General features: G+C 43.9%; 1 protein-coding gene across 1 annotated transcript in view; it reads right to left on the minus strand.

Annotated features, from left to right (window-relative positions):
- The window catches only part of si:dkey-96l17.6 (uncharacterized), a 28,761-nt gene extending 15,567 nt beyond the window's left edge, over window positions 1-13,194 (minus strand). The window contains exons 1-3 of the mRNA XM_068029011.1: window positions 13,176-13,194; window positions 5,544-5,736; window positions 3,765-3,945 (exon numbers count right to left, since the gene is read on the minus strand). Of these exons, the coding sequence (XP_067885112.1) occupies window positions 3,765-3,945; window positions 5,544-5,736; window positions 13,176-13,194 (393 nt within the window). The remainder of the gene's footprint in view (window positions 1-3,764; window positions 3,946-5,543; window positions 5,737-13,175) is intronic.
- Between the last annotated feature and the right edge of the window lie 13,302 nt (window positions 13,195-26,496).

A 26,496-nucleotide genomic window follows, 5' to 3' on the forward strand; every position in this document is an offset into this window, starting at 1 on the left:
CTTCCGGAGGCATTTTCTGCAGCCCCCCTCCGTCACGATCCGCAACGTTGGGAGTCTGTAAAATTCAGCCCAGAGATTACATAAAGAAGAAATGTCATTATGACAGAAGTCAGGTAGATAATACAATGAAGAAACAGGCTGAACATTGAAGGTTCAGAGGGGAAGTGCAAAAGCAAATAAGAGAAGCAAAGACAGATGATGAAAGAAACTAGCAGCTAACATAAAAGGGAATCCCAAAATCTTCTATAGCCATTTAAATAGTAAAACGGTGGTAAAAGGAAGAGTGGGGCTGATTAGGGACCAAAAATGGGATCTACACAAGAAGGCAGGAGGCATAGTTGAGGTATTAAATGAATATTTTGCATCTATCTTTATCAAAGAAGAAGATGTGGCCCAGGTTACAGTGAAAGGGGAGGTAATTAATATATCAGAAGGATTTAAAATTGATAACGAGGAGGCTTTGGATAGGCTGTCTGTATTAAAGTTGATATGGCACCAGGACCGGATGAGATGTGGCAGCTCTGCTACATGCATGGGCAGGCTGCCGTTTTTTTTCACCCGCTGCCAATATCGGCGGTGGGCACAGAGGATTCAGCCCAATATACAATGAAGGGTGCAATTCTAAAGGGGGTGCAGGAGCAGAGGGACCTGGGTGTATACGTGCATAAGTTATTGAAGGTGGCAGGAGAGGTTGAGAGAGTTGTTCATAAAGCATATAGTATCCTTGGCTTTATTAATGGGGGCATAGAGTACAAGAGCAAGGAAGTTATGTTAATTTTATATAAAACACTGGTTCGGCCTCAACTGGAGCATTGTGTTCAGTTGTGGGCATCGCATTTAAAGGAAGATGTGAAGGCATTGGAGAGAGTACTGAAAAGATTCACGAGAAGGGATGAGGAACTTCATTTACGAAGATAGATTGGAAAAGTCTTCCTTGGAGAAGAAAAGGCTGATAGGAAATTTGATAAAGGTATTCAAAATCATGAGGGGTCTGGATAGATTAGATAGGGAAAAACTTCCCACTAGTGAAAGGATCAAAAACATGATGGCACAGATCTAAGGAAATTGGCAAAAGAAGCAATGGCAACAAGAGGAAAAACATTTTCATGCAGCAAATGATTAGGATCTCGAATACACTATATGTATGGTAGAGGTAGGTTCAATTGAAGCATTCAAATGGGAATTAGATATGTATCTGAAATGGAAGAATGTACAGGGTTATGGGGAGAAGGCGGGGGAATGGCACTAAGTGAATTACTCACTCGGAGAGCCGGTGAACACATGATGGGCTGAATGGCCTCCTTTTGTGCTGCCACCAATATGTCCTGCAACCTTCAAAGATCTATGCACATGCACCCTGGGTCCCACTGTTCCTGCACACTTTTTAGAACTGTGCCATTAAGTATATATTGCCTCTCCCTATTCCTTCAGCCAAAATACATCACTCACACTTGTCAGTGTTAAATTCCATCTTCCACCTGTCTGCCCATTCTGCTTGCCTATCAATGTTCTGTTGCAGGCGGTTTGTATCATCTTCACTGTTTGCCACAACTCCAAGTTTGGTGTCATTGGCAAATTTTGAGATTCTACCTCTGTACCCCAAGATCTTAGTCATTTATATGTTGCAAAAAAAGCATGGTCCCAGCACTAACCCTTGGGGAACAACACTGTCTACCATCCTCCAGTGTGAAAAAACAACCATTTACTAAGACTCACTGTTTTCTGTCCTTAAGCCAATTTTTTGATCCAATTGGACACTGACTCTCCTATTTCATGAGCCTCAATTTTGTTAACCAGCCTTTTATGTGAAACCTTATCAAATGTTTTCTTAAAATCCATATGAACAACATCCACCGCATTCCCTTCAATCAACCTTCTCTGCTACTTCATCAAAAAATTCAATTAGATTAGTCAAGCATGATCTGCCTTTTATAGGTCTGTGCTGGCTATCCTTAATCAACTCGAACCTCTCCAAGTGTTTGTTGATTTTCTTCCCTGATTATTGTTTCTAAAACCTTAACCATCACTGATGTTAAACTAACTGGCCTGTGGTTGCTGTATGTCCTTACACCCTTTCTTGAATCAAGGTGTCATATTTGCCACTCCAATCCTCTGGCACTTCCCCCGTATGCAGGGAAGATTGGAAGATTATGGCAAGCCCTTCCGCTATCTCCATCCCACTTCCTTTAGCAACTTGGGATGCAAGCCCATCTGGACCAGGTGACTTATCTACCCTAACCACAGCCAGTACCTACCCCCTTTCAATTTTTACCCTACCCATTGCCTCTAATCGCTCTGCTTCCACCGATATTTTGTCAGATTCTACTTCCTTAGTAAACATTGACACAAAGTACACATTAAGTATATTAGCCTTGCCCTGTGCCTCTAAGCATTATTACTCTCTTTGTCCCTAATAGGCCCCACTCCACCTCTTAATACCCACTTACTATTTACATGCCGGTACACGATGGTTCCCTTTTATGTTGACTGCCATTCTATTCTTATATTTTGTCTCTGTCAGTCTTATTTTCCTTTTCACCTCTCCTCTCAAATTATTCTATGTGGCCTGGTACTCACTTGATAACCTGACAAGCACCATACACCCTCTTTTTTTTCAGTTTCATCATAATCCCTAGCTCCTTTGTCATCCACAGAGCCCTGTTTTTGCTTCCCCTACCTTTTGCCCTTGTTGGAATGTACCTAGCCTGTACCTGGAGCATTGCTTCCTTAAAGATAACCTAGGGTGAGAGAAAATAATGGTTTTATTGGGACTACAGAATCAAAGGTGGAGGTGAGGGAGTAGTTGAACAAATCAGAGTTGCAGAAATGTTGCGGCGAATGTAGGGCCAAAGGCTAGACCGTTGGGATTTTAAAAGTTTAGTTGTAAGTAAGGTGAGGGATAATTTTTTCCAGTGGTTTACAGAAGGAGGTAGGGTTGGGGCATGGAAGGAGGAAGTGGGTGGTGAGTGATACAAGGAAGTGATCTTAAATGGCCCTATCTGTAATTGATATGATGGGACTAACAAGACCAAGACCACCTGAGATGGCAAAGTCCAGGGTGTGGCCACGAATATGGGTTGGGGAATTTACACAGAGGGAGACATTTAGGCAAGATAAGAGGGCAGCGAACACAGAGCAGAAAGAATATGACGAATAAACAATAAATGTGAGCCTTGCCAGCACCACCCACATCCTGAGAATTAACAAATAAAATAAGCCAACCTGGACCTGCCTTCTTTCAGGCTGCCGAGCAATCATGCAGGGGGAGACTGACAGCTGAAGAAATGGAGCCATCATGAGGGAGAAGACCAATGCCTATGGTCTGTTACAACACGTTGCTTCTATTGGCCCCTTTGCCTCTCTCCCTGTAGATATGAAGATTATCAGAACCCATAACAGGATTGGCATTGTGAAAGGCAGAAGATATTTCCCTTCTTATTTGAGGTTCCTCTTTGGTGAGTCTGTCCATTGAGAAGGTTGTCTAGTGCACGCACCTGTGCTGCACCACTTTTGAGAGAACCTGAGAGCCTGGTAACAAGCAGCTGTGAATCAGATGGCCCCGAAGTTGCCATCCACTCCAAAAATATCTACATGCTTTCAATACCATTCATCCCCAGAACCTCACATGTACAGGATTTGGACTACTCCACATTTGTCACCATCGTGTATTTGAAATTTGAAACAAATAATAAAACATTCCACAGTTTTGAACAAGTTGAACTAATATTTTTAATTATACTTCAAGATTTTTTTTACCATCTCACCTTAAATGTGAATTTTGTTTGGTTTTCATCTATAATTTGAAATATTCCCTTGAATGCTCTGGGTATTATTCCTGGATTTGCCCGTTCTTTCTCTCCAATCATTGTAAATGTTTTTCCGGAGCCCGTCTGGCCATATGCAAAGATGCACACATTGTAACCATCTACAGCTGACTGAATTAGCCTGTAGGCATAAAATACATTAATTATTGATTCAATAGTTATAGAGTGCTTGGAAGCAGGATTGATGTTTTACTGAGAATAACTACCCCTCGAATGGTATAGCACAGCCCTATATTAATCCAATGTATAAGAAGAGTGTTAGTATGTGCCATCTGATTCTTCATGTCATGTTCCAAAGGGAACATTAGAAGCTCATGCACATGCACTCAGCCAACCAAGCCAAGAGCAGCATGCCTTGAGGCCTGAAACGGGGTCATCCGGATCACTCTCTTAAATGTGAAATGGTTATAAATTATACAGATTTTAAATATGTGAAGAAAGAGAAACATTTTCCAATTTGTTTCTTCTTCCTTATTAAAGGTACTGACAGATACTAAGGTACAATTACATGTTGTAAGGTTCTTGAACTTGACACCAACTTGGTTGCAAACAATCTTTATTGAATCTTTACCTAGTCTGAAACACTCAATGGCCGGACTTTTATGTCCCCCCAAAGAATGGGAAGGTGGCGAGGGTCGGTTGGGGGGGGGGGGGGGGGGGTGCGGGGTGGGGCGTAAAGTGGAGCCAGAGGCTCGGGGGACCTTTTTCCAGTTCCCAGGCACCTCCCCAGTGACTTCATGAAGATTTGTATGGTTCCTACAATTTCCTTCTTAGTTCCTTGTCAATCCTCAGATGCATCTTATCCAGCCCCTGAGTCTAGTGTTTGATTGATCTGGGTTTAATTGTATTAGTCTGTCCATTTATGAGATTTATTTACCTTAAGTTTGCACAACAGTCTGGCAATTAAAAGCAATTGAGGGACAGCACAAAACCAATAGAACAATAGGATATGCTTAGCTGTAATAATGCTTAAGCTGTATTTCCTGTCTAACATGGGAATTCCTATAGATGCTGCAACTGCCTTAATTTTTTTAGCAGCCTTAAGTTTTGTTGAACTGTATTGCACCTAAGAAAGGGAACATTTGTCCCAAATTTGTCAAATTCAAGCATTTTCAAATATGGCTTTTTATCAATATAGGCAGTAAATCTTCCTCTACTTTGCTTCATCAGTGTACCATTATTCGGACTTCAGAAGGTAAAGCAGTGAAAGAACTGTATTAATCCATTATGCTATTCAGTCCTTCTGGAAGAGAACACTTTCAGCAACAGTCTAACTCTGAAATGCCTACCAGGCTATTTATATAGCAAGATTAAGTGTTGATGGTTTATCTAAAATATTTTGGCTATGATTTGGCATAACAGGTAAAAGAATGCTTGAATCCAATATTCTGTAGAATGAGTCGAATTCTTTGCAAAAATGTCAACATGGTCCACTAACATTTTAACAAGCACTCAGAAATGAAATGCCAGTGGGCTTTGTGTAATATTTTCTAGCATCATCAAAAGAGGGCACTGTGATTCCTCAGTTCCACACTGGGCAGTATCATTATTAACTGAACAATCATGGAGTTATTAATTGAAATCTCAGAGAGAAATACAATTATATCAAATTTGAGTCAAATATCAAAGGCTTAAAAGTGCTAAATCATTTCTTTTTGACACAGTTTCCAAGCCACTGACTCGTTACTGCAATTTTGGATAGTGAATAATATAACCAACCTGTTTGTGTCTCTGAAGATTTCTTCCTGTGATGTGGAGCAGTTGAAAACTTGATCAAATTGGAACTCCTTAGCACCACGATTACTTTTGATGGTAACAGTGTATTCATCAGGAGAATGGATGATACACTGGCTTCCATGAGCTTGCTCAGATTTACTCAAAGGCCGTATACGACAGAAAACACGGATTTTTCCTATATAACAGTAAGTGAAGTGTTAGCACAGTTCATCACTTTTCCGGTCTTTAGGTACAAAGTTTTTGCAAGTCTATTGGAAATCCTTTTCGCTGCAAATAGTTACTTGCTACATCTTGCAGAAAAACATTTTAGAAGGTCACCATAATAATTGTCAATAATGATCTCTGCACATTTATAATAGGATCTGTGGTACCTTCGAGAGCTGCAGCTGTCCGGGCCAGTGGTATCCAGTTTTCACCACGGTCAACAAATGCTGCTGCAAAGTTTTTTTTTATACTGGAAATCAAGCACTTTCCAGCTGCAGACCTCTGTGCTGTGTGTTCTAATCCTCCCTGGAACATCATCTTTTATTTTTACTGCAGTCATTTAGGTAAAAGGTTAAAGAATTTCCCACACAGTGCGGTAAATGTTTGGAACAGACTCTGAGCAACACCATTGAAGCCGAGATTGTAAATATCTGGCTTGGAATAAAATTGGTGTCTTTAGGGACATACACAATTAAATGATTAAAGACACTGGGCTGCGCTTTCGGGTCCCAGGCATGGGAATGGAGGCAGCTGGGGGTCGAAAATTCCGGCACCAGCTGACGTGCTGGTTTTGCGGCACTGACCATGTTCAGTAGGGCAGGGGGAGGGTAGCCTGTCATAGCCGCACCAGGGAATTAAAGGCATGCTATCCAACCCGAATCCGGGGACCCGACGGCATGTGTCGGGTTCGGGTCGCTCTTCCAGGTCCGGATTTCGGGCTGGGGTCGGGCCGGACACACAAAGTAAGTACTGCATTTTGCCCTGCTAGTAAGTGTCAAAAGTTGAAATGCCTACCTGAGCTGGGAGTCCGGGACGTCAAGGAGGGAAACTCAGAGTCTGCGCCGTGAGTGCCTCTATGATTTCATCATGCTCATGCTGCAGCTTCCAGCAGATTCGGAATGGGAAGGTAGGTAAAGTGAACATTTCGGTGGTCGGGTCGGGTCGGGCGCGGGAAAATATGGAGGGACTCGGGCCGGGTAGGGCTCGGGTCCGATGTGGTTCTGTCAGGTTCGGGTCGGGTTTTCTTTTCCTGACCGGAGCAGGCCTTTATAGGGAATTACCTGGGCCCCATAAAAGGGTGAACACCGCAGATGGGGACTCAGTCATTGACAAACAGGTGCCCTTGGTGCAGCGCAGGTGACTGGGAGAGTGGGCAGTAAGCACTCGAGCAGTGCAAGGAGTCTTCACCCTTCTGGCATTGCGGGGCATAAGAGCATAAGGAAAAGCTGCCAAGGACAATTGGGCTGCCACCTAACCACAAGGAAGGAAGCAGCTGACAATGGGGTCAAGACTCTTGGATTTTAGGCCCAGTAACGATGAGGAGCAACACCGCCCCCACAGGAAGTGCGTAACCAAGGGCATCAGGAGGGCAGGAAAGAGGGACGAGTGGCAGGAAGGACACAGAGGCCATAACCTCAGCATAGGATCTACCGCCGAAGGTGGAGCTACCTGGAGACGACAGTGAACCAGTGCCACAGAAGAGTGCAACTCTCCAAGCAGATGGTCCTAGATGCCCTTGTCGCCGAAGAACTTGCACCTAGCAGCACTGGTCACCATGCCCAGCCAGTAACTGTCGAAATCACTGTGGCCTTGAACTTCTTTGCTTCTGATTCCTTCCAAGGATCAGCTGTGGACCTTGGTGGCATCTCACAAACGGTAGCACACCACTGCATCTCACAGGTCATTGATGCCCTATTTGCCAGAGCTGGACAGTACATTCAGTTCAAGACAGATGCGGCCTTGCAGGCACAGAATGTTTCACCTCCATCACTGGATTCCCATAGGTGCAGGGCATCATCAATTGCACCCATGTGGCTATCAAGGCACCAAGTGACTGTCCAATCAGAGTCATTAACAGGAAGGGCTTCCACTCCCCCAATGTTCAGCTGATCTGCAACCTTAAGCAAGAGCTTCCTGCATGTGTGTGCTCACTTTCCTGGCAGCTACCATGACTATATCATCCTCTGCTGATCCAGGCTACCGCAGATTCTTCACTCCAACCCCCAAGCTCTGTGGATGGATCCTCGGGGGCAACAGATATCGCTTGAAGAGATGGCTACTCACCCCTCTATGAGAGCCCCAGACAGAGGCACAGAGCTGATATAACCAAAGCCATCTGCTAACCAGGACCACCATTGAGCAGGCAATCGGGCTTTTCAAGATGCATTTCTGGTGTCTGGACTGGTCATTTGGTGCCCCGCAGTACACTTCTGCAAGGGTCTCACTCATTGTGGTGGTCTGCTGCACTTTCCATAACATGACCCTCAAGATAGTTGTGGACCTTGAAGGCAGTGGGGCCCTGGAAGGTCACAGTTTATCAGGGAAGACGGGAGCAAGACATGAAAGAGGAAGAGAAGGCGGAGGGTGAGGATACAAAACACCAAACAGAGAGGTGACTGGCACAGCATGGGGTGTGAAGTTCTCCATTGGGATGCCATGAATGCCAGGAATGTCTGATACAAGAATGTTTCAACTGAGCCCCTCTGACACAGGATGAATGGCATGGTATGGAACTCACTCTGAGGTGTGTTATACCAATGTGTTTCATTGAATGTTAATTTTCTTTGGTCCACTGGCTGGAGATCTGAATTTGTATCCTACACTGCAATGCTTGTGAGGAGAGAGACAAAATGTCTGCTAAGTCCCCAGCAGGAACCGAGACCCAGGAAGTTTAAAGGAACTACATGTTCTCTCAGCAAGCAGAGAAATACTGCTAACTGCTATGTTTGAATGACTGAGTGACTGTCATGTGACAAGACCTTCCTGTCTGTGGTTTTTAATCTGTTTTTTTTCTCTGCCGCAGAGGCCAAGTAATTGGATTCTGACATGAGTAGACCCTAAGTGTGGGTCCCTCTCTCTCTCCCTCCATTCCAGCTTGAAAGCTTTCAAATCCTGCTAGTTGACTGACCACCTTTGCATACTCCGGCTACTAGAAACCTGGTTGGAGGAAATTATCCACATCACTTTCTCCAAGAGACTCACCGTACCAGTCATCTTCCTCTTTAAACTAAAAGCCTCAGGACTACTGAATTCAGCTAGGAGCCAGCCGAATAACCAAACTTCATAGACGGTATATCTTTTTCATGTACTCTAAGTCAACCAATCTACCATTCCCCACTCTGTAACCTGTGTGTGTGTGTAAGCCTCTAGTGTGTGTGTGAGAGTGAAAGTTGGTGCGTTGTTTATAATTTTATTAGTTTGGTTTAGGTACAATGAAGTTAACCGCTTTCTTTGTTAAACTCAAGAAAATCTGTCCGATTGGTTTATGTTGTGATCATAGCAAGTAAGCAATCAAACACCTACTGAATTGGCCAGTACATCCACTTGAAAAAAGAATTAAACCTGGTGTGGTCTAACAGGGAGAGAGAAAAGAGGGAAGCCCTTCAACCCTTCCTCGCTTCACCGTAACATATACCTTTGCTAACACATCCATTGAAGACACAGCCTGGAAACTCTTACCACCAATGAAAATCTGCCTGGAGGTTTTGCCATCACCATTGAGGAACCATTGATATCCTTCACCACCACGTACCACTTTTCTTGTCCTGCCATCAGTAAAAGGAGTCTCGTGTGGCTTCAAGTGTCATAATTTACATGGTGCTGACAAAGGAAAACAGTGCTCAGTTACAGCAAGAAGACACCCAGTGACCCTTAGTGCTCAAAGCAAGGCACTGGCCTCCGCTCTTGGACACTTCTACGCAGTGCTACCCTTGTCACCGCGGAGGAGGTGAAGACAGATTGCTCACTTATCTCGGCTTGCAGCTGAGATGCATGTGGTTGTCATCCTGGTCATGAGGATGCCCATGGGGGCATGACCAGAAATGCTCCACCTACATCTTTGCATGGGTACCCTTTGTCACTTGGCCCTGCTTCACATATGCTCTCACTGTCAAAGGTGCCAAGAAGGCTGAGGATGATGAAGGCGTTCCATGAGGGGTGGCACCCTCATCCTCCTTGGTGACATCCTCAGCCCTGACTGGTGCTCTGGATGGCTAGAGAGGAGTGTCATGTGGGGGTGCAATTGTCATCCCTTCCAAACATCTCTGGGCCAACAGCACCACTGATCGGTCCAGGCTACATAGTAGGGCATATAGGGTGAGACAGTGGTGTAGTGGTAATGTCATTGAACTAGTAATCCAGAGACCCAGGCTAATGCCTTGGGAACATGGATTCAAATCCCATCATGGCAGCTGGTTGAATTTAAATCCAATTAATTAATAATTTCAATTAATTAATAAAAAGTGTTCTGGAATTGAAAGCTAGTCTCGGTAATAGTGCCATGAAACAATCATCGATTGTCATAAAAATCCATTTGGGAAGGAAATTTGCCATCCTTACCTGGTCTGGCCTACTTGTGACTTCGGATCCACAGCAATGTAGTTGGCTCCTAAGTGCCCTCTGAAATGGCTAGGCCACTCAGTTGTCAAGAGCAATTAGGGATGGGCAACAAATGCTGGCCTTGCCAGTGATGCCCACATCACCATAAAAGAATAAAAAAAGTGCATCCTGTGAACATCAGTACGCATTTCCTGCATAAACTCCAAGTGCTCTCTATCAGCCTGGCCGATTTCTCCATGGAGGAACTCATGCGCTCATGGCCTAAGGTATTGGGGCGCACATGAGCTGGATGGATTCCTCCATTCTCTGCCTATGACACTGCTCTGGCTCACTCCAACATGGTGGAGCACATTTCCTGCTACCGTTCAATGTAGAGCCTTCTTTCCAGTGACTCCTCAGCTCAGCAGGGCTGTGTCTGTCCAGGAACTGACCATAGCTCCCTCTGTCTTTGGCACTTCTTCCTGCCCACTCGCGCCATGCTCCTCACCCTAAACACGTGTGAGGATCCACCTAGGTAAACGTATCTGTGCTGGTGGATGGTGCACTTGTGAGGTGTGACGGTACTTCTTCAGATCTTGCTGTTCATCTTGGCCTGCTGATAGAGAGGGAGAAGGTATCCTTGGGTGGACATGTGCACTTCTGGAAAATACAAGAAGAGATCATGAGAGCTAACCTTGGAGAGCAGAAGCCTCTGCAGTGCTGAGGCTTCCCAATGCAACTCAGTGTTTGGCATTCTGTTGGATGCGGTGGAGCACAATACACTCCCTTATGGATCACATTGTCCTCTGTAATCACGATCTTCACCATGAGTTCCCATTTTGCTAGGGCCAGCTTCCTCGTGGTCTGTGATCCATGCTATTTCTATCACTCCTTCCTCCATTGGCATGATGGTCTGAAGGTACGGTACCCTCCACCTGTTTGAGCCCTTTCTTGGGCATATGTGCCTGTTGCTCCTGCAAGGACAATAGAAAGTGAGATAAGGCACTGCTGTCCTCTATGGCCAATGGCAGCTGCTTCAATTCATTGGAATGGGCATGTATCAGTGCTGGCACTCAGCAGCACAATGGCCCTGAGCCATTCCGAGGAGTCATTAAGTGCCTGGGTACACACTCCTCCCATGTTCAGGAGCAGCGTGTGCCCTGTGGCTTCTCAGCTGGTGTGTCTGCTGGACGGTTAATAACCAAAGGCCTGTCCTGAGGGTTGGGGGGTAACACTCACCTTGCCAGAGCATATAAAGCCATTGAATCTTTTCTTGCACTGGATCCAAGCACTTCTCACCACGTTTCCCACTGACAGTGGTAGCAAAGTCCACCCACAACTGCTGGTCTGTGTGGGTGGCCTCCTCCTGCCACACTCGGGGAGGAGGATTTCCTTCTTCCCCATCATGGCCTCCAACATCACCTCCAGGCCTGCATCTGAAAATTGAGGGGCTGCCTTGCCCCGGGTTCCAGGCCTCTGGCTCTCCTAAGACATCATGGAAATGAAGTTTTTTGTAATTCTTCACTGTGCAGTTATAGCAGTGAAATGACAGCCACAGTAATGGCTGCTGTGATGAGTTTAAATCGGGCACACAATTGAGTTGGTCCAACTCCGTTCCTACCCCTGTGGCCATTAATTGGTCACCAAACCCGTCTCCACAACAATTAAGTGGTCACCCCTGTGAAACCCAGGTCCCATTTCTGTTTCCCCCAGGGCAGGTTCGCAACTGGGGAATGGTCTTGACTAACGTTACCCACCCCGCAGCAAAAATCCAGTCCTCTGAGGATAATCGCTACTGAGGAGGGAGGAAATGATAGGCTCAAAAACCTGTCAACCCTCTCTACTGCCATAACTATGGCAGAGCAGGAGTTGTGACCTGCTGATGGTACAAGTATCTCATTTAGTCAGAATTCTAAAGGTAAGACAATTTGCCAAATGGTTGCAGACACTCACACCAGTATTGGCGTACCTTGGGCTCCATAGTAGGGTTCTCCATAGTTAGAGCAAGTGATTTGCTATTGCTCAGATTAGTTCAGAAAGCAGGAATTAAAAATAGGAACTTCCTGTGTGACCCTTGAGTTGTGCAAGACCTACACTGTGAGCTTACCAGTGACTTTGTTTATGTCAGGTTTTCCTGGATAAGAATTGAAAATATGTGTGCTTCTTGGACTGTGTTCTGATTACCAAAGTGTTTCCTGGTCACCTAATGGATAAAGGTAATGAATAATATTTTTATTTATTTAGAGATACAGCACTGAAACAGGCCCTTTGGCCCACCGAGTCTGTGCCAACCAACAACCACCCATTTATACTAACCCTACAGTAATCCCATACCACCTACCTACACTAGGGGCAATTTACATTGGCCAATTTACCTATCACCTGCAAGTCTTTGGCTGTGGGAGGAAACCAGAGCACCCGGCAAAAACCCACACGGTCACAGGGAGAACTTGCAAACTCCGCACAGGCAATACCCAGAATCGAACCCGGGTCCCTGGAGCTGTGAGGCCGCGGTGCTAACCACTGCGCCACTGTGCCACCCTGCCACCCTAAATATATAAGCTCCAAATTAGTTAGAGATGAACAAGAGGTGCTAACAAGATTAATGGATGTTCATAGATGTCATAAACTGGGAGAGCAAAACGTTTGTAACTGTTGCTTAACCCCGAAAATATTTTGTAGTATAAATAATCTTGTAATATTCAGTCTTCATTTAGTTTGTTTGTTGACTGCAGTTCTCATTGTACATACCAATAGCCCTTTTGCTGATGCCTGCACTGATGGATTAACACTTGTGATCTAATCACTGCAAATATATTATGAAATGAGAGTTGAGTGACAGAAATGATATATGGTCAATATATACATTAAACAATATCTCATTCAAGTCATGTACCTCAGGATATGAAATCACAAGCAATGCACACTTGACCTAGTTAGAATAAGTTGATAAACTCTTTTGCATGCACTTCCTTCTTATTTTCCAGAAAGCAATGTTTATTCTGGAAAAACACATCCACCTTGTGGTACTTTTTTGATGAGAGTTCTGAGATCCGACAAGAATCTCATCCTACACACGCTGTCCAGGCATACCTTTCAAATCCTCCACCATATTATAGTACTTTTTTCTTAGAGTCCTCTCAGTATTAAAATTCTCAGCCAGATGTTTATTTTCCAACTTCAGCTGTTTTAACTGCACAGAAAAAAATGTATGATGGTGAAATTGTTAAAAAAAAATTGTTAAACATTCTTCCCAATGGTGAATTAATCAGTTCCTGGTGATGATAATAGAGGGATCAATATTCCTGATCTTTGCCCTGGAGGATACCTATTTCCCACATGCAGAAGTTCAGGAAGCAGAGAGCATACCTCATATGTTGGATCTCTGACCTCTTTCGCTTGTGCTGGAATTTCTGAGGCTTCCTCCAAGGTATGGACCTTGGGCTGCATGTATTACAGGTCCAGCATTCACATTATTGAGGCAAGAGAAGGCAATTTCCTGGCACCTGCCTCAATTTCCTCCCCTTGTAGGGCAGTGATGCCCAGGTACAGAGGTACCCTATAAGCTGACAATCGGCATTATTCCAGGATTACCTCAGAGCCTAGGGGCCTTGGCAGCAAGACAAAGAGTATCTTAAAAGTAGATGGTCATATTTTTCATTTAAGCAAACATGAGGTCCTTGAGGCCTTCTTGGCTTTTACTGTCCAGAAGGCCATAAGATTGTTCACTATAATCGTAGCCCTGCAGCTACACTATTTTTGCCTTTCCCGTTTGCTGGCACTAAGCCCGGCCAGGGGCAGGTCTGTAAGGGAGGAGTGACTAGACCATGTTAATGGACCAGTAAACCAAATTTGACTGCAGCTCACCTTGGACCTGTTCAGTGTACATTGGAAGTGTTGCACCTGACTGACAACAGGACAGAGGATCCGATTTTACCATTTACTGATTTCAAAGTCACCCATTCATTAATTTCAGTGTATTAAATATTTTGGTCTCATTCTTTGTTTTGAGCCCACTTTTATGGTTCTCACCTTTTCTCTGACTGCAACCTCAGTGTTGAAGTACTTAAAGAATTTGCACCTATGCTTTTTTCTGCATCTCTCTTTTCCACTTTAACCACACCTTTAACATGTTTCTGCATGTTTCCATGTTCATCCAAATGAACTTCTTTTCATTGTAGAGTTTGTCTTTCCTTTTTTAAAACTATTGATTAATTTGTTTATCCATTTAAGGTTGGGATTGTTCATATTTATACATTATCCCGAATACTCAACAGTATGCCTTTACGTATGAAAGTATGGAATAGAACAACAGATTAGGCCAGATGATCCATCAAGCCTGTCTCCTCTGGCATGGTATAACTTCCACTCACAATCATCTTCCCTGTGTGAAATGCTATTGAACAAGCAGCTCCCCAACCCTCTCCTCTGCCCAATCAATTTCTTTCAACTGTTCCCTTATTTCTTTTAAGTTAGGCCTTTTAAGGATATATACTTGGTACATGCTCCTTGGTATTTCTAAATTCCAGATCATGTCAAACTAGATCATTCTGTGGACACTGCCCTCTGACAATCACAACTTCCATTTTTTTTTTCCATATTTCTGGGTCATTTTTGAACACCAGCTCAAAATGTTCACTGCCTCTCAAGGTTCCCCTGACATATTGAGGCATGAAGCAGTCATGCATTAACTCTAAACCACATGGACCTTTTCTGTTTACATTTGCTTAATTAAAGTTGCTCATTAAAATAACTTTCTTCTTCTCACATACCTTTTTTACCTCTTCATAAAACAAACTCTTCTTTTATTATGCTGGCCCAGTGTTAGGTTTGCATCAAAAATATGTCTAACCAGAGTATTTAAAATGTGAACCAGAACATTCATCCCTGTTCCACCTTAGTAATCAGGCACTAGAAGCATCTCTCCATTCAACCATTTTTTAAAGTGTTAAAGCATCTAATGTTGTGGCTTTGGGCATGAGAAGCACTTAATAGAACATATTATGCAACTGGAAGATGACCTTGTACTCTATCTCATGGGTAATAGATAATCAAATTGAAAGATTATACACGCTCAGCCCCATTTATAACATTGACTAAAGCATATAAAATTGTCAACATTTTACAATTCTTTTATTTTCTGTTACATTATTTGTATTTTCATAAAACATCTTTGAAAGATGTGCACTGAGAAATATATCTGATGTATAATATTAAAGTACAGTTATCGTCATTATGCTCAAGTGAGAGTATGCTACCAACCTCAACCTGCAGTGTTTGCAGTCTATTCGCAGCACTCGTCTGTCCCAGTGATGCTGAGATCTTTTCCTCTGATGTCCTTTTATCTGTCTTCACTATAGAGGATACAAGTAACATCCCAGAATTAGCTGTAAGTCAAGAAATGGAAGGGAGGGAGGAACTCAAGAAAATTACAATCACCAGGGAAGTGGTATTGAATAAATTGTTAGAGCTGCAGGCTGACAAGTCCCCGGGTCCTGATGGACTTCATCCTAGGGTCTTAAAAGAAGTGGCTAGAGATAGTTGATGCATTAGTTCCAATATTCCAAAATTCCCTAGATTCACTGAAGGTTCCGCTGGACTGGAAAATAGCGAATGTAACTCCTTTATTCAAAAAGGGAGTCAGAAAGCAGGAAACTACAGGCCAGTTAGCATAACATCTGTCTGAGGGAAAATGTTAGAAGCTATTATTAAAGACGTTATAGCAGGGCACTTAGAAAAATTGAAGCTAATCAGAGTCCATGATTTGTTAAAGGGAAATCATGTTTAACAAATTTATTAGAATTCTTTGCGCGAGTTACATGGGCTGTGGATGAAGAGGAGCCAGTGCATGTATTGTACTTAGATTTCCAGAAGGCACTAATAAGGTGCCACATCAAAGGTTATTGTGGAAAATAAAAGCTCATGGTGTAGGGGGTTACATATTGGCATGGATAGAAGATGAGCTAGCTAAGAGGAAACAGAGAGTAGGCATAAATGGGTCATTTTCTGGTTGGCAAGATGTAACGAGTGGTGTGCCACAGGTATCTGTGCTGGGGCCTCAACTTTTTACAATTTATATAAATGACTTAGATGAAGAGACCAAAGGTATGGTTGCTAAATTTGCTGATGACACAAAGATAGGTAGGAAAGTAGGTTGTGAAGAGAACATAAGGAGGCTACAAAGGGATATAAATAGGTTAAGTGAATGGGCAAAAATCTGGCAGATGGAGTATAATGTGGGAAAATGCGAAGTTGTCCATTTTGGCAGGAAGAATAAAAAAGAAGCATATTATCTAAATGGTGAGAGATTGCGGAGCTCTGAGATGCAGAGGGATCTGGATTTCCTAGTGCATGAATCGCAAAAGGTTAGTATGCAGGTACAGCATGTAATTAGGAGAGCTAATAGAATTTTATTGTTTATCATGAGAGGAATTGAATACAAAAGTAGGGAGGTTATGCTTCAGCTATACAGGGCATTGGTGAGACCACATCTGGAGTACTGTGTACTGTATTGGTCTCCTTATTTAAGGAAGGATGTAAATGCGTTGGAAGCAGTTCAAAGAAGGTTTACTGGACTGTTACCTGGAATGGGCAGGCTATATTATGAGGAAAGATTGAACAGGTTAGGCTTGTGTTGGCCAGGGGCTGTAAGAAACACAGAATCAGTTACAAACTGCTGGGATTGTTTGACCTGTAGTAACCTGGAGCTCGGACACTGGCCTGTGCTGGTAAAAACCAGTTTGAACTAATTACTTTATGGGACAAGACAAAGAACAGGACACAGGAAAAGGGCCTTTTTGGACACGGTGTGATACCGGGGTCTTTGGGCCTGGGCCAATTAAGAGAAGCTGTGAACGAGGTGATCAAGCTTAAGCCAACCGGAAAGACACAGCTCAGATTTGCAGAGATAAGCAACAGGATAAGAATAGAGCTTTTTGGGCATAGAGCCAGCGAAAACTCCGGAGAGCAACCATTGTGGAAGCGGAAGACCCTGCGTGAGCGACGCGGCGACGAAAAGAGAGAGAACGGAACGCCTGGCCAGCGTTAACTCTCCCTTTTTCTGGTAATATCCGTTGTATTCTGTGACTAGGACAGGGAAGGGTCAGAGGAACCTAGTGGGTGTGCTTATGAATTCTAGCTAGTTTTGTTATTAACTGTATAACTCAGGGGAGTTTTATGTTTTTGTCTAACTAAGTGTATAAGCCTTATTCTTACATGGTACAACAACGTGAATAAAGTAAATTGATAGTTAAAGAAAGGACTGAGTTCCCCCTCTTTGTACTAAGCCAGTAACTGTAGCTGTGGACAAGGGGGAGTTGACTCCGCGCCACAGTTAACATAATTGGCGTCCCTGGGTGGGCTCAAGGATAATTCTCTCCGTTGAATCAGCGGGAGACTCGAGCCAAACCAAATTGGCAAAGTACAGAGACAACAGTAACTTAGGGGTTAATTTGTAGCTACTAAGATAAGATGACGAAACAAAGGGAATCTCCAAACCTTGCAGACTCGGATTGATTTGATTGGAAAGGATTCCTCCAAAAATACGTAATAGCGAAGTGGCTGCAATATGGAGCGTATGCTGGTCACAATAGTGATAAGGGAAAACCTGTAGGGGAAGCCCTTTGGAAGACTGCACAAGCAAAGATGTCAGCTAGGAAATTTTAAAAGATACAGAAGTCAGTAGCTATTGGCTGCTTACTTGAAGAATGGATAGAATGCCAACAGCAGGCTAAAAATGAGCAGAAAAGACTCGAGGAAGAGAATAAAAAACTCCATGAGGAGGCAGCCCGCCTTAGTGAAAAAGTAACTAATTTGCAGGGACAGAGAAGTGAGGATTTGATGCATATGAACCAATATCAGTTACAGTGTGAGAAATTAGTTATGGAAAAAAGTAGGCGAGAGGGAGAAGCCCAAGCAGCTAAAGCTGAGGTGGAAGGATGGAAACAACAATGTAGTGATTTAAAAACTGCCATGAATGTGATTCAGAGAGCAGCTCAGGAAAAGAGAAGTAATTCAGGTGATCACACAAAGTGTCAAAAATACATAGCGAGACTGCAAGAGCAGCTAGCCACGCAGAGAGGTATAATCTGTGCTTTTGCACCCGAAGGAAGTGAGGAGAATGGGGGCATAGATTGGAATGAATTAGCAGATGAAGCGGCTAGATACGGTTATGATGACGGAGACCCTCTACTCGAGGATCCTCCGCCAGCATATGAGCCAGAGCTAAAGGAGTCATCGGTCCCCATGGCCCCCCTTGTGACCACTAGGGCAGCGATAGGAGCAGATGGCCAGGTGGCAGCTGGCCCACGTATGACATATTCCACTCCAATGGGGGTACAGCAATTGACAGATATTGCGAAAGATATTGGGACGTGCGCATCCGGGGATGATCCTAGGGAGCTGTTCCAAGCGGTCAGTCAACAGAGAGGAATACACGGCTTAGATGATGCTGAAGAAAGAAAATTAATTATAATGTGCCTACACCCACACATACACTCCGCCCTACCGGAGGAGCAAAAACTTGGTAGAGGCACAAATGACGATTTAAAAGAACAAGTATTAAATGTCATGGGTGCTAATAGAGGGGACCCAGTGGAGGCGCTAACGAAATGTTATCAAAGAAAAGGTGAACACCCTGTCGCATTTGAAGCTCGCATCTGGGTGGTGTTTCAAGGGGTATATGGCGCGAACCTAGATAGAGCAAATCCAACGCCAGAGATTAGAAATTGATGGTTGAGAACGCTGGTGTCGCAGGGCACTGAGGAGTCAAGAAGGGCACTGAGGAGTCAAGAAGGGCACCAGATCAATTTGATCCCTCTGATGACACGCACACAGAGGCTTGGGTGCTCAGGAGGATGGTTAGAGCATGGGAGAAGGAAACAACAAAATTCTCCAAGGCCCCTGGGGGAAAGGCAATGCCTGTAAAAGATCAAACGATAACCTGGAGAAATGAAGGGAGGGGAACTACACAAGGGGCATCCCACCCAACCTTTCAGACAGGAGGAAGGGGTAGAGGCATCGGGAGAGGATCTGTCCTAGGAACAAGGAGAATTCCGGGCGGGCCGACCCACTGCTATAATTGTGGCCAGAAGGGACATTTCAAAAGAGAATGCCCAAACCTGAGACGAGAAAATGTAGGTCGGGGAGGAGGCCAGAACAAACGCCAGAGCCTACTCGTGGAAGGACCGAATAGGTCAAATCCTCAATGTGATATACTAGAGATAGCACCGTCTTCGGGGTTGTACCCTGAACTACAATGACGGTTGCAGGCCTCTCCGTTATGGGTGTGTGACACACGGTGGGATAACACAGGGAGACCCCTAGTGAATGGTAGGGTTGGAGGCCGCCCTGTTACGTTCCTTTGGGACACTGGAGGATCCCGAACCACCGTAAACACCACCAATGTTAGTAAAGTAGATTGGGAAATTCAAAGTAAACTTGTTTTACGTGGATTTACAGGACATTCACAAGTGGGATATGTGAGCGTACCGTTGGAAGTCAGTGTGGGGGACGTAGCAATAGAGCACTCAGTGGTTCTCATTGAGTTACCCAGAGAACAAGAACATATATTAGGGTGTGATTACATGGCTAAAGCGGGACTCTGTTTTGACCCTGTTAATTGCGCGATTTGGCAAATGCCCTTGGGCATTGGTAGTATAGATCACACATCCATCCCGGTGGGGGAATACCAGGATAGGATATGCACGTTCGGGGAACTGTGGACAAGACCAGAAGAAATGAGTAGTGATAGTGAAGTACAACAAATTATCACACGGAATTCAGTAGTATTTGCTCGACATAAACATGATTGTGGGAAAATGACTGGGAGTGTGTGTATACAGGGCTCAGACCCCAAACCACAGAAGCAGTATGGTTTTCCGAAACAGGCAGAAGAGGAGGTAGGAAAGGTGATACAAAGTTTACTGCTACAAGGGATATTAAGACCGGTAGCCTCCACTAACAACTTGCCTATTTGGCCGGTGAGGAAACCGGACGGTAGCTGGTGACTAACGATAGGCTATCGAGAATTAAATAAGGTAACCCCGTTAACGGCCCCTACCGTAGCAACTAGCCCAGAGACGGTAATTAAACAAAATGAGGATGCACAGTGGTTCACTGTTTTAGACATAAGTAACGGTTTTTGGTCTATTCCACTAGAGAAGGAATGCCAATATAAATTTGCGTTTACTTTTCAAGGACAACAATATACATGGACCGCCCTGCCACAGGGATTTCATAATTCCCCGTCTATATTTCACCAACGTTTAAGGGAAGGGTTAAAAAGGTTCTCGAAGCCTGAATGTCTGGTGCAGTATGTAGGCGACTTACTGCTACAAACTGAAACGGAACAGGAACATTATCAGTTGCTAAGTGAATTACTACAATTGTTACACGAATTGGGACTAAAAGTAAACCCTAAAAAAGTGCAAGTTATGAAACAGAAAGTTGCTTACTTGGGAATGATCTTGACACCGGGAAAGAGAGAAATTGACCAACGAAGGGTAGTAGCAGTTGGCAGACTCCCTGTCCCGAGGGATGTAAAAGGGTTGAGATCTTTCCTGGGTTTGGTGGGATATTGCAGGGACCACTTTGATGAATTCGCTACAAAAGCGGCCCCATTAATGGAACTATTGAGAGAGAATGTGGCGTGGGAGTGGAAAACTGAACACACACAGGCCATTTCAGATTTAAAGCAGGCACTAGCTGCTGCGCCTGCTCTGAAAACCCCAAATCCAACATGAGTCATTTTCATTGGAGGTAGCTACCACAGACACCACCCTCTCGGCAGTTCTGTTACAGGAGACACACGGGAAATTGAGACCAGTAGCGTATGCCTCGCGTATGCTTTCACCGGTAGAGCAGGGGTATACGACGTGCGAGAAACATTTATTAGCAGTTTTTTGGGCAGTACAGTATTTTACTTACATAGTGGGACTGAACCCACTTACAATACTGACAGAACATACCCCTGTACAGCTACTATTAGATGGTAGGATCAAAGATGGGTCAGTAAGTCAGAACCGAATTGCTAGGTGGACACTATTGTTGCAGGGAAGAAACATAAGCGTGAAAGGAGTAAAAACTACCACTATGTTGGCAGACAACCTAGTGTATTAAGGAGAGAAACATGAGTGTCAAGTCATGATAGCAAATGATCCCAAGGGACCATTTGTATCAAAACAAAAAGGAGGGGGTAGGAGTGGATTGGAGAAAGCAACGGGGACAGAAAGTAAAGGTGCAAATGAACAAGAAGAACCCCACTTAAAAATTTTTGTGGATGGTTCCTCATCAGTACAGGATGGCGAGAGGAGGACTGGGTGTGGGATATATGTAGAAGACGAACATGGTCAGGAAAAATTTAGTGCAGCCTTAAAATTGCCAAAAACCATGAGCGCGCAGGCGGCAGAATTAGCAGCCGTCGCATATGTGGTTGGCCACCCAGAATACTTCCCGCCCAGATCAGTTATATATTCTGATAGCATGTATGTCTGTAATAGCCTCACGGAACATTTGCCCTTATGGGAGGCAAGAGGTTTTGTCTCAGCGGATGGGAAGCCCCTTCCATCGGCTCCATTATTAAGATACATCTTTGAAGGAGCACAGGGGAAAGGATATGGGATCACGAAAGTAAAAGCTCATTCAAAACTTACTCCGGAAGGGAACAGGAAAGCGGATGAGCTAGCCAAACAAGGTGCTGTTAGTGGGCAGGAATTGCAGCCACCGATTGAGGACATTGGGAAACAGAAAGGAAAACAGGTTAAGGTAATGGATTTAACAGAGGAGCAGAAGAAAGATGGAGAATTGAAAAAAATTGATAGAAGGAGTAGAGTCAGACACATACAAAGAGTACAAGAGGATAAATATTCAGGACGGAGTAGTTTTATGTGAAGGAAAATTTGTCGTGCCAGAGGGGGGACGAAACCAAATAATCCACTGGTACCATGACTTATGAGGACATAAAGGGACAGAGAGTACCCTGGAAAGGATAAAGGAGGTGTGCTGGTGGCCTGGAATGAAAGGTGACGTGGAACACTACGTCAAGAATTGTTTGATCTGTGCACAACACAACCCTGATAGGAATGTCATCAAGCGGGGAATCACTGGGCCTGTCCGGAAGAGACAACGAGACAGAAACTTACAAATTGTGGGCTCAGCACTTATGAAAATTGTTCATTGTCCATTTTGCCTGTAAATAACCAGACCTTTTTACAATATGCCCTTGTGGGGCAAACGTATTACATAGCCACGGCTGCTATAAATTACAACAAGGGATGGAGACAGTGCCCTCTGGAGGGACACAATGTAGCCATTCACAATGTAACCTCGGATTTGGTTGTTGGTGGACAAGTACTGCCTAAGCCAATAAGGAGGATAGTGATAAAGGAGAATCTTACGGTCCAGCGTACTAATACAGATCAAGAGGTAGGGGAATATATTGCCACTGAATTACCTCCCATCCCACACCTGACAGCGGATTGGGCACAAATAGCAGAAGAGGCAAAAGAGATAATTCATCAATGGAATAAACACACTAAAACAATTAGAATTGATGCTGACAAGGCAAATGAACTGTTGCGTGACCCAGGGTTTTGGAATAAGTTTTGGAATTGGGGATCTAATGTTCAAGTACATCCATGGGTTAGAATTGTATCACATATTACTGTCATAGTGATTCTATGTGCGCTAATAATTGTTGTATTCAATGTATATCAGCTTAGAAAGTGGAAAAATGAACTTTTGCGAAGATTGGATGATGGGACTATAATGAAACAGAAGGAACGGTTGTCAATATAAACAAAAACTGGAAGAAACAACTGTATATACTAAGTTTTATAACGTATCTTTTTATCTGTAACAGTATTGCACACTCATTGGGGGACAATGGCGTTCTAGGGAATGGTTCACAGAGAAGGGAAACTTGATGATCCTAAGATAAGTATCTTTGGATCATGAGGGGGGAGATGTTGGCCAGGGGCTGCAAGAAACACAGAAACAGTTACAAACTGCTGGGATTGTTTAACCTGTAGTAACCTGGAGCTCGCACACTGGCCTGTGTTGGTAAAAACAGTTTGAACTAATTACTTTATGGGACAAGACAAAGAACAGGACACAGGAAAAGGGCCTTATTTGGACACGGTGTGATACCGGGGTCTTTGGGCCTGGGCCCATTAAGAGAAGCTGTGAACGAGGTGATCAAGCTTAAGCCAACGGGAAAAACACAGCTCAGATTTGCAGAGATAAGCAACAGGATAAGTATAGAGATTTTTGGGCATAGAGCCAGCGAAAACTCCGGAGATCAACCATCGTGGAAGCGGAAGACCCTGCGTGAGCGACGCGGTGACGACGTAGAAGAGAGAGAGAGAGAACGGATCGCCTGGCCAGCGTTAACTCTCCCTTTTTTGGATAATATCCTTTGTATTCTGTGACTAGGACAGGGAAGGGTAAGAGGAACCTAGTGTGTGTGCTTATGAATTCTAGCTAGTTTTGTTATTAACTGTATAACTCAGGGGAGTTGTATGTTTTTGTCTAACTAAGTGTATAAGCCTTATTCTTACATGGTACAACAACGTGAATAAAGTAAATTGATAGTTAAAGAAAGGACTGAGTTCCCCTCTTTGTACTAAGCCAGTAACTGTAGCTGTGGACAAGGGGAAGTTGACTCCGCGCCACGGTTAACACTTGTATCCGCTGGAATTTAGAAGAGTAAGAGGCGACTTGATTGAAACATATAAGATCCTGAGGGGTCTTGATAGGGTGGATGCGGAAAGGATGTTTCCCCTTGTGGGAGAATCTAGAACCAGGGGGTCACTGTTTAAAAATAAAGTGTCTCCCACTTAAGACAGAGATGAGAAGATTTTTTCTTCTCTCAGAGGGTCATGAGTCTTTGGAACTCTCTTCCTCAAAAGGCCATGGAAGCAGAGTCTTTGAATATTTTTAAGGCAGAGGTAGATAGACCCTTGATAAGCATAGGGGTGAAAGGTTATCGGGCGTAGGTGGTTCAGTCAGTTCAGCCATGAACTTATTGAATGGTGGAGCAGGCTCAAAGGGCTGAGTGGCCTACTCCTGCTCCTAATTCGTATGTTCGTATGTTCAGCCTCTAATTCCAGTAAAAAGAAATGCAAAAAAGTTGTGTTGCAAAATATAATTACAAATAAACATTGGCTCTGAAATTAGAACATAGATTGTCAATGTATAAATATTTAATGTTTTCATCTGGAGCTCCTCTCTGCGATTTTATCAGTGTCATTAACTAATTTATTTAAAACTGTTTAACACCTTCGCTACAATAGCAGAGAAAGGAATTTCCAAAAATGATCTTTAGCATTCCTACACTAGTAATGCACTGCATTTCAGAATCCTTTTACTTCATAAATGCAAACAAAAAAAGTAGAAGCATTTTCAAATTGAATCTGAACTTCAGGTCAATGCCTTTGCCTATGTTTTTATCAGTTTATTCTAATCAACTACAGATTCACATGAGAATATTTGTTCTAATAATTGCTTGAGCTGAGGTTGTATGTTTTGGGGCTGAAGATTGTTGAGATCCCACTTGGTTGCCAGACTGTTCAGGCCATTAACCCCGTCCCAAATCTAGGGGATGGCGTAATTTTAATAGTCAATATAAGCAACCCATACCTGTGAAAGCACAACAAAGGTCCCTGTCCTGAGTTGCTGGCAGAAAATCAAAGCAGCAAGCTGCACTCGGATGGTAGGGGGAGGAATCATAGAAAGTTTACAGCACAGAAAGAGGCCACTTTGCCCATCGTGTCTGTGCCAACTGAAAAACATTCCACCCATTCTAATCCCACCTTCCAGCATTTGGTCTGTAGCCCTGCAGATTACGGCACTTGAGGTACATATCCAGACTCATTTTGAATGAGCTGAGGGTTTCTGCCTCAACTACCCTATCAGGCAGTGAGTTCCAGACCCCCACCACCCTCATCTCCCCTCTAATCCTTCTACCAATAAATTTAAATCTATGCCCCATAGTCACTGACCTCCCTGCTAAGGTAAGTAGGCCCTTCACATCAACTCTATCCAGGCCCATCACAATTTTGTACACCTCAATCAAATCTGCCCTGTTCCAAGGAGAACAACCCCAGCCTATCCAATCTTTCCTCGTAGTGGCATTTTTCCAGTCCTGGCAACATCTTCATAAATCTCCTCTGTACTCTCTCTAGTTCAATCACATCCTTTCGGTAATGAGGTGACCAGAACGGCACCGAGTACTCAAGTTCTGGCCGAAACAATGATTTATACAGTTCCAAGCATTATGTCCCTGCTCTTAAATTCTATACCTCAACTAATAAAGGAAAGGATTCCATGTGCCTTCTTAACCACCTTATCGACCTGTCCTATCTTCACAGATCTATAGACATTTACTCCAAGGTCCCTCACTTCCTCCACACTTCTCAGTATTCTCCCATTATTTGTATATTCCTTTGCCTTGTTTGACCTTCTGAAATGCATCACCTCATGCTTCTCCGGGTTGAATTCCATTTGCCACTTTTCTGCCCATCTAACCAGACCATCAGTATCTTCCTGCAGCCTACAGCTATCCCCCTATCTACTATACGGACAATCTTTGTGTCGTTTGCAAACTTCTTGATCATGCCCCCCACATTTACGTTCAAATTGTTAATATATACCACAAAAAGCAGGGGACACAGTACTGAGCCCTGCGAAAGGCTACTGAAAACAGCTATAATAAAAACAAGAAATGCTGGAACCACTCAGCAGGTCTGGCAGCATATGTGGAAAGAGAAGCAGAGTTAACGTTTCGGGTCAGTGACCCTTCATCGGAACTGACAAATATTAGAAAAGTCACAGGTTATAAGCAAGTGAGGTGGGGGTGGGGCAAGAGATAACAAAGGAGGTCGAGATTGGACCAGGCCACATAGCTGACCAAAAGGTCACGGAGCAAAGGCAAACAATATTAGATTAGATTAGAGATACATCACTGAAACAGGCCCTTCGGCCCACCGAGTCTGTGCCGAACATCAACCACCCAATTATACTAATCCTACACTAATCCCATATTCCTACCAAACATCCCCACCTGTCCCTATATTTCCCTACCACCTACCTATACTAGTGATAATTTATAATGGCCAATTTACCTATCAACCTGCAAGTCTTTTGGCTTGTGGGAGGAAACCGGAGCACCCGGAGAAAACCCACACAGACACAGGGAGAACTTGCAAACTCCACACAGGCAGTACCCGGAATCAAACCCGGGTCCCTGGAGCTGTGAGGCTGCAGTGCTAACCACTGCGCCACTGTGCCGCCCGTGTAATGGTGTGTTGAAAATCAAAGCATTAGTACAGATTAGCTGTTAATACACTGAATATTGAACAGCAGCAAGTGCAAACCTGAAAAAAAAAGTGGGTAAGCAAACTGAACAAACTAAGAT

This window comes from Heterodontus francisci, chromosome 4, assembly GCF_036365525.1.
Source record: "Heterodontus francisci isolate sHetFra1 chromosome 4, sHetFra1.hap1, whole genome shotgun sequence".
Taxonomy (NCBI): Eukaryota; Metazoa; Chordata; class Chondrichthyes; order Heterodontiformes; family Heterodontidae; genus Heterodontus; species Heterodontus francisci.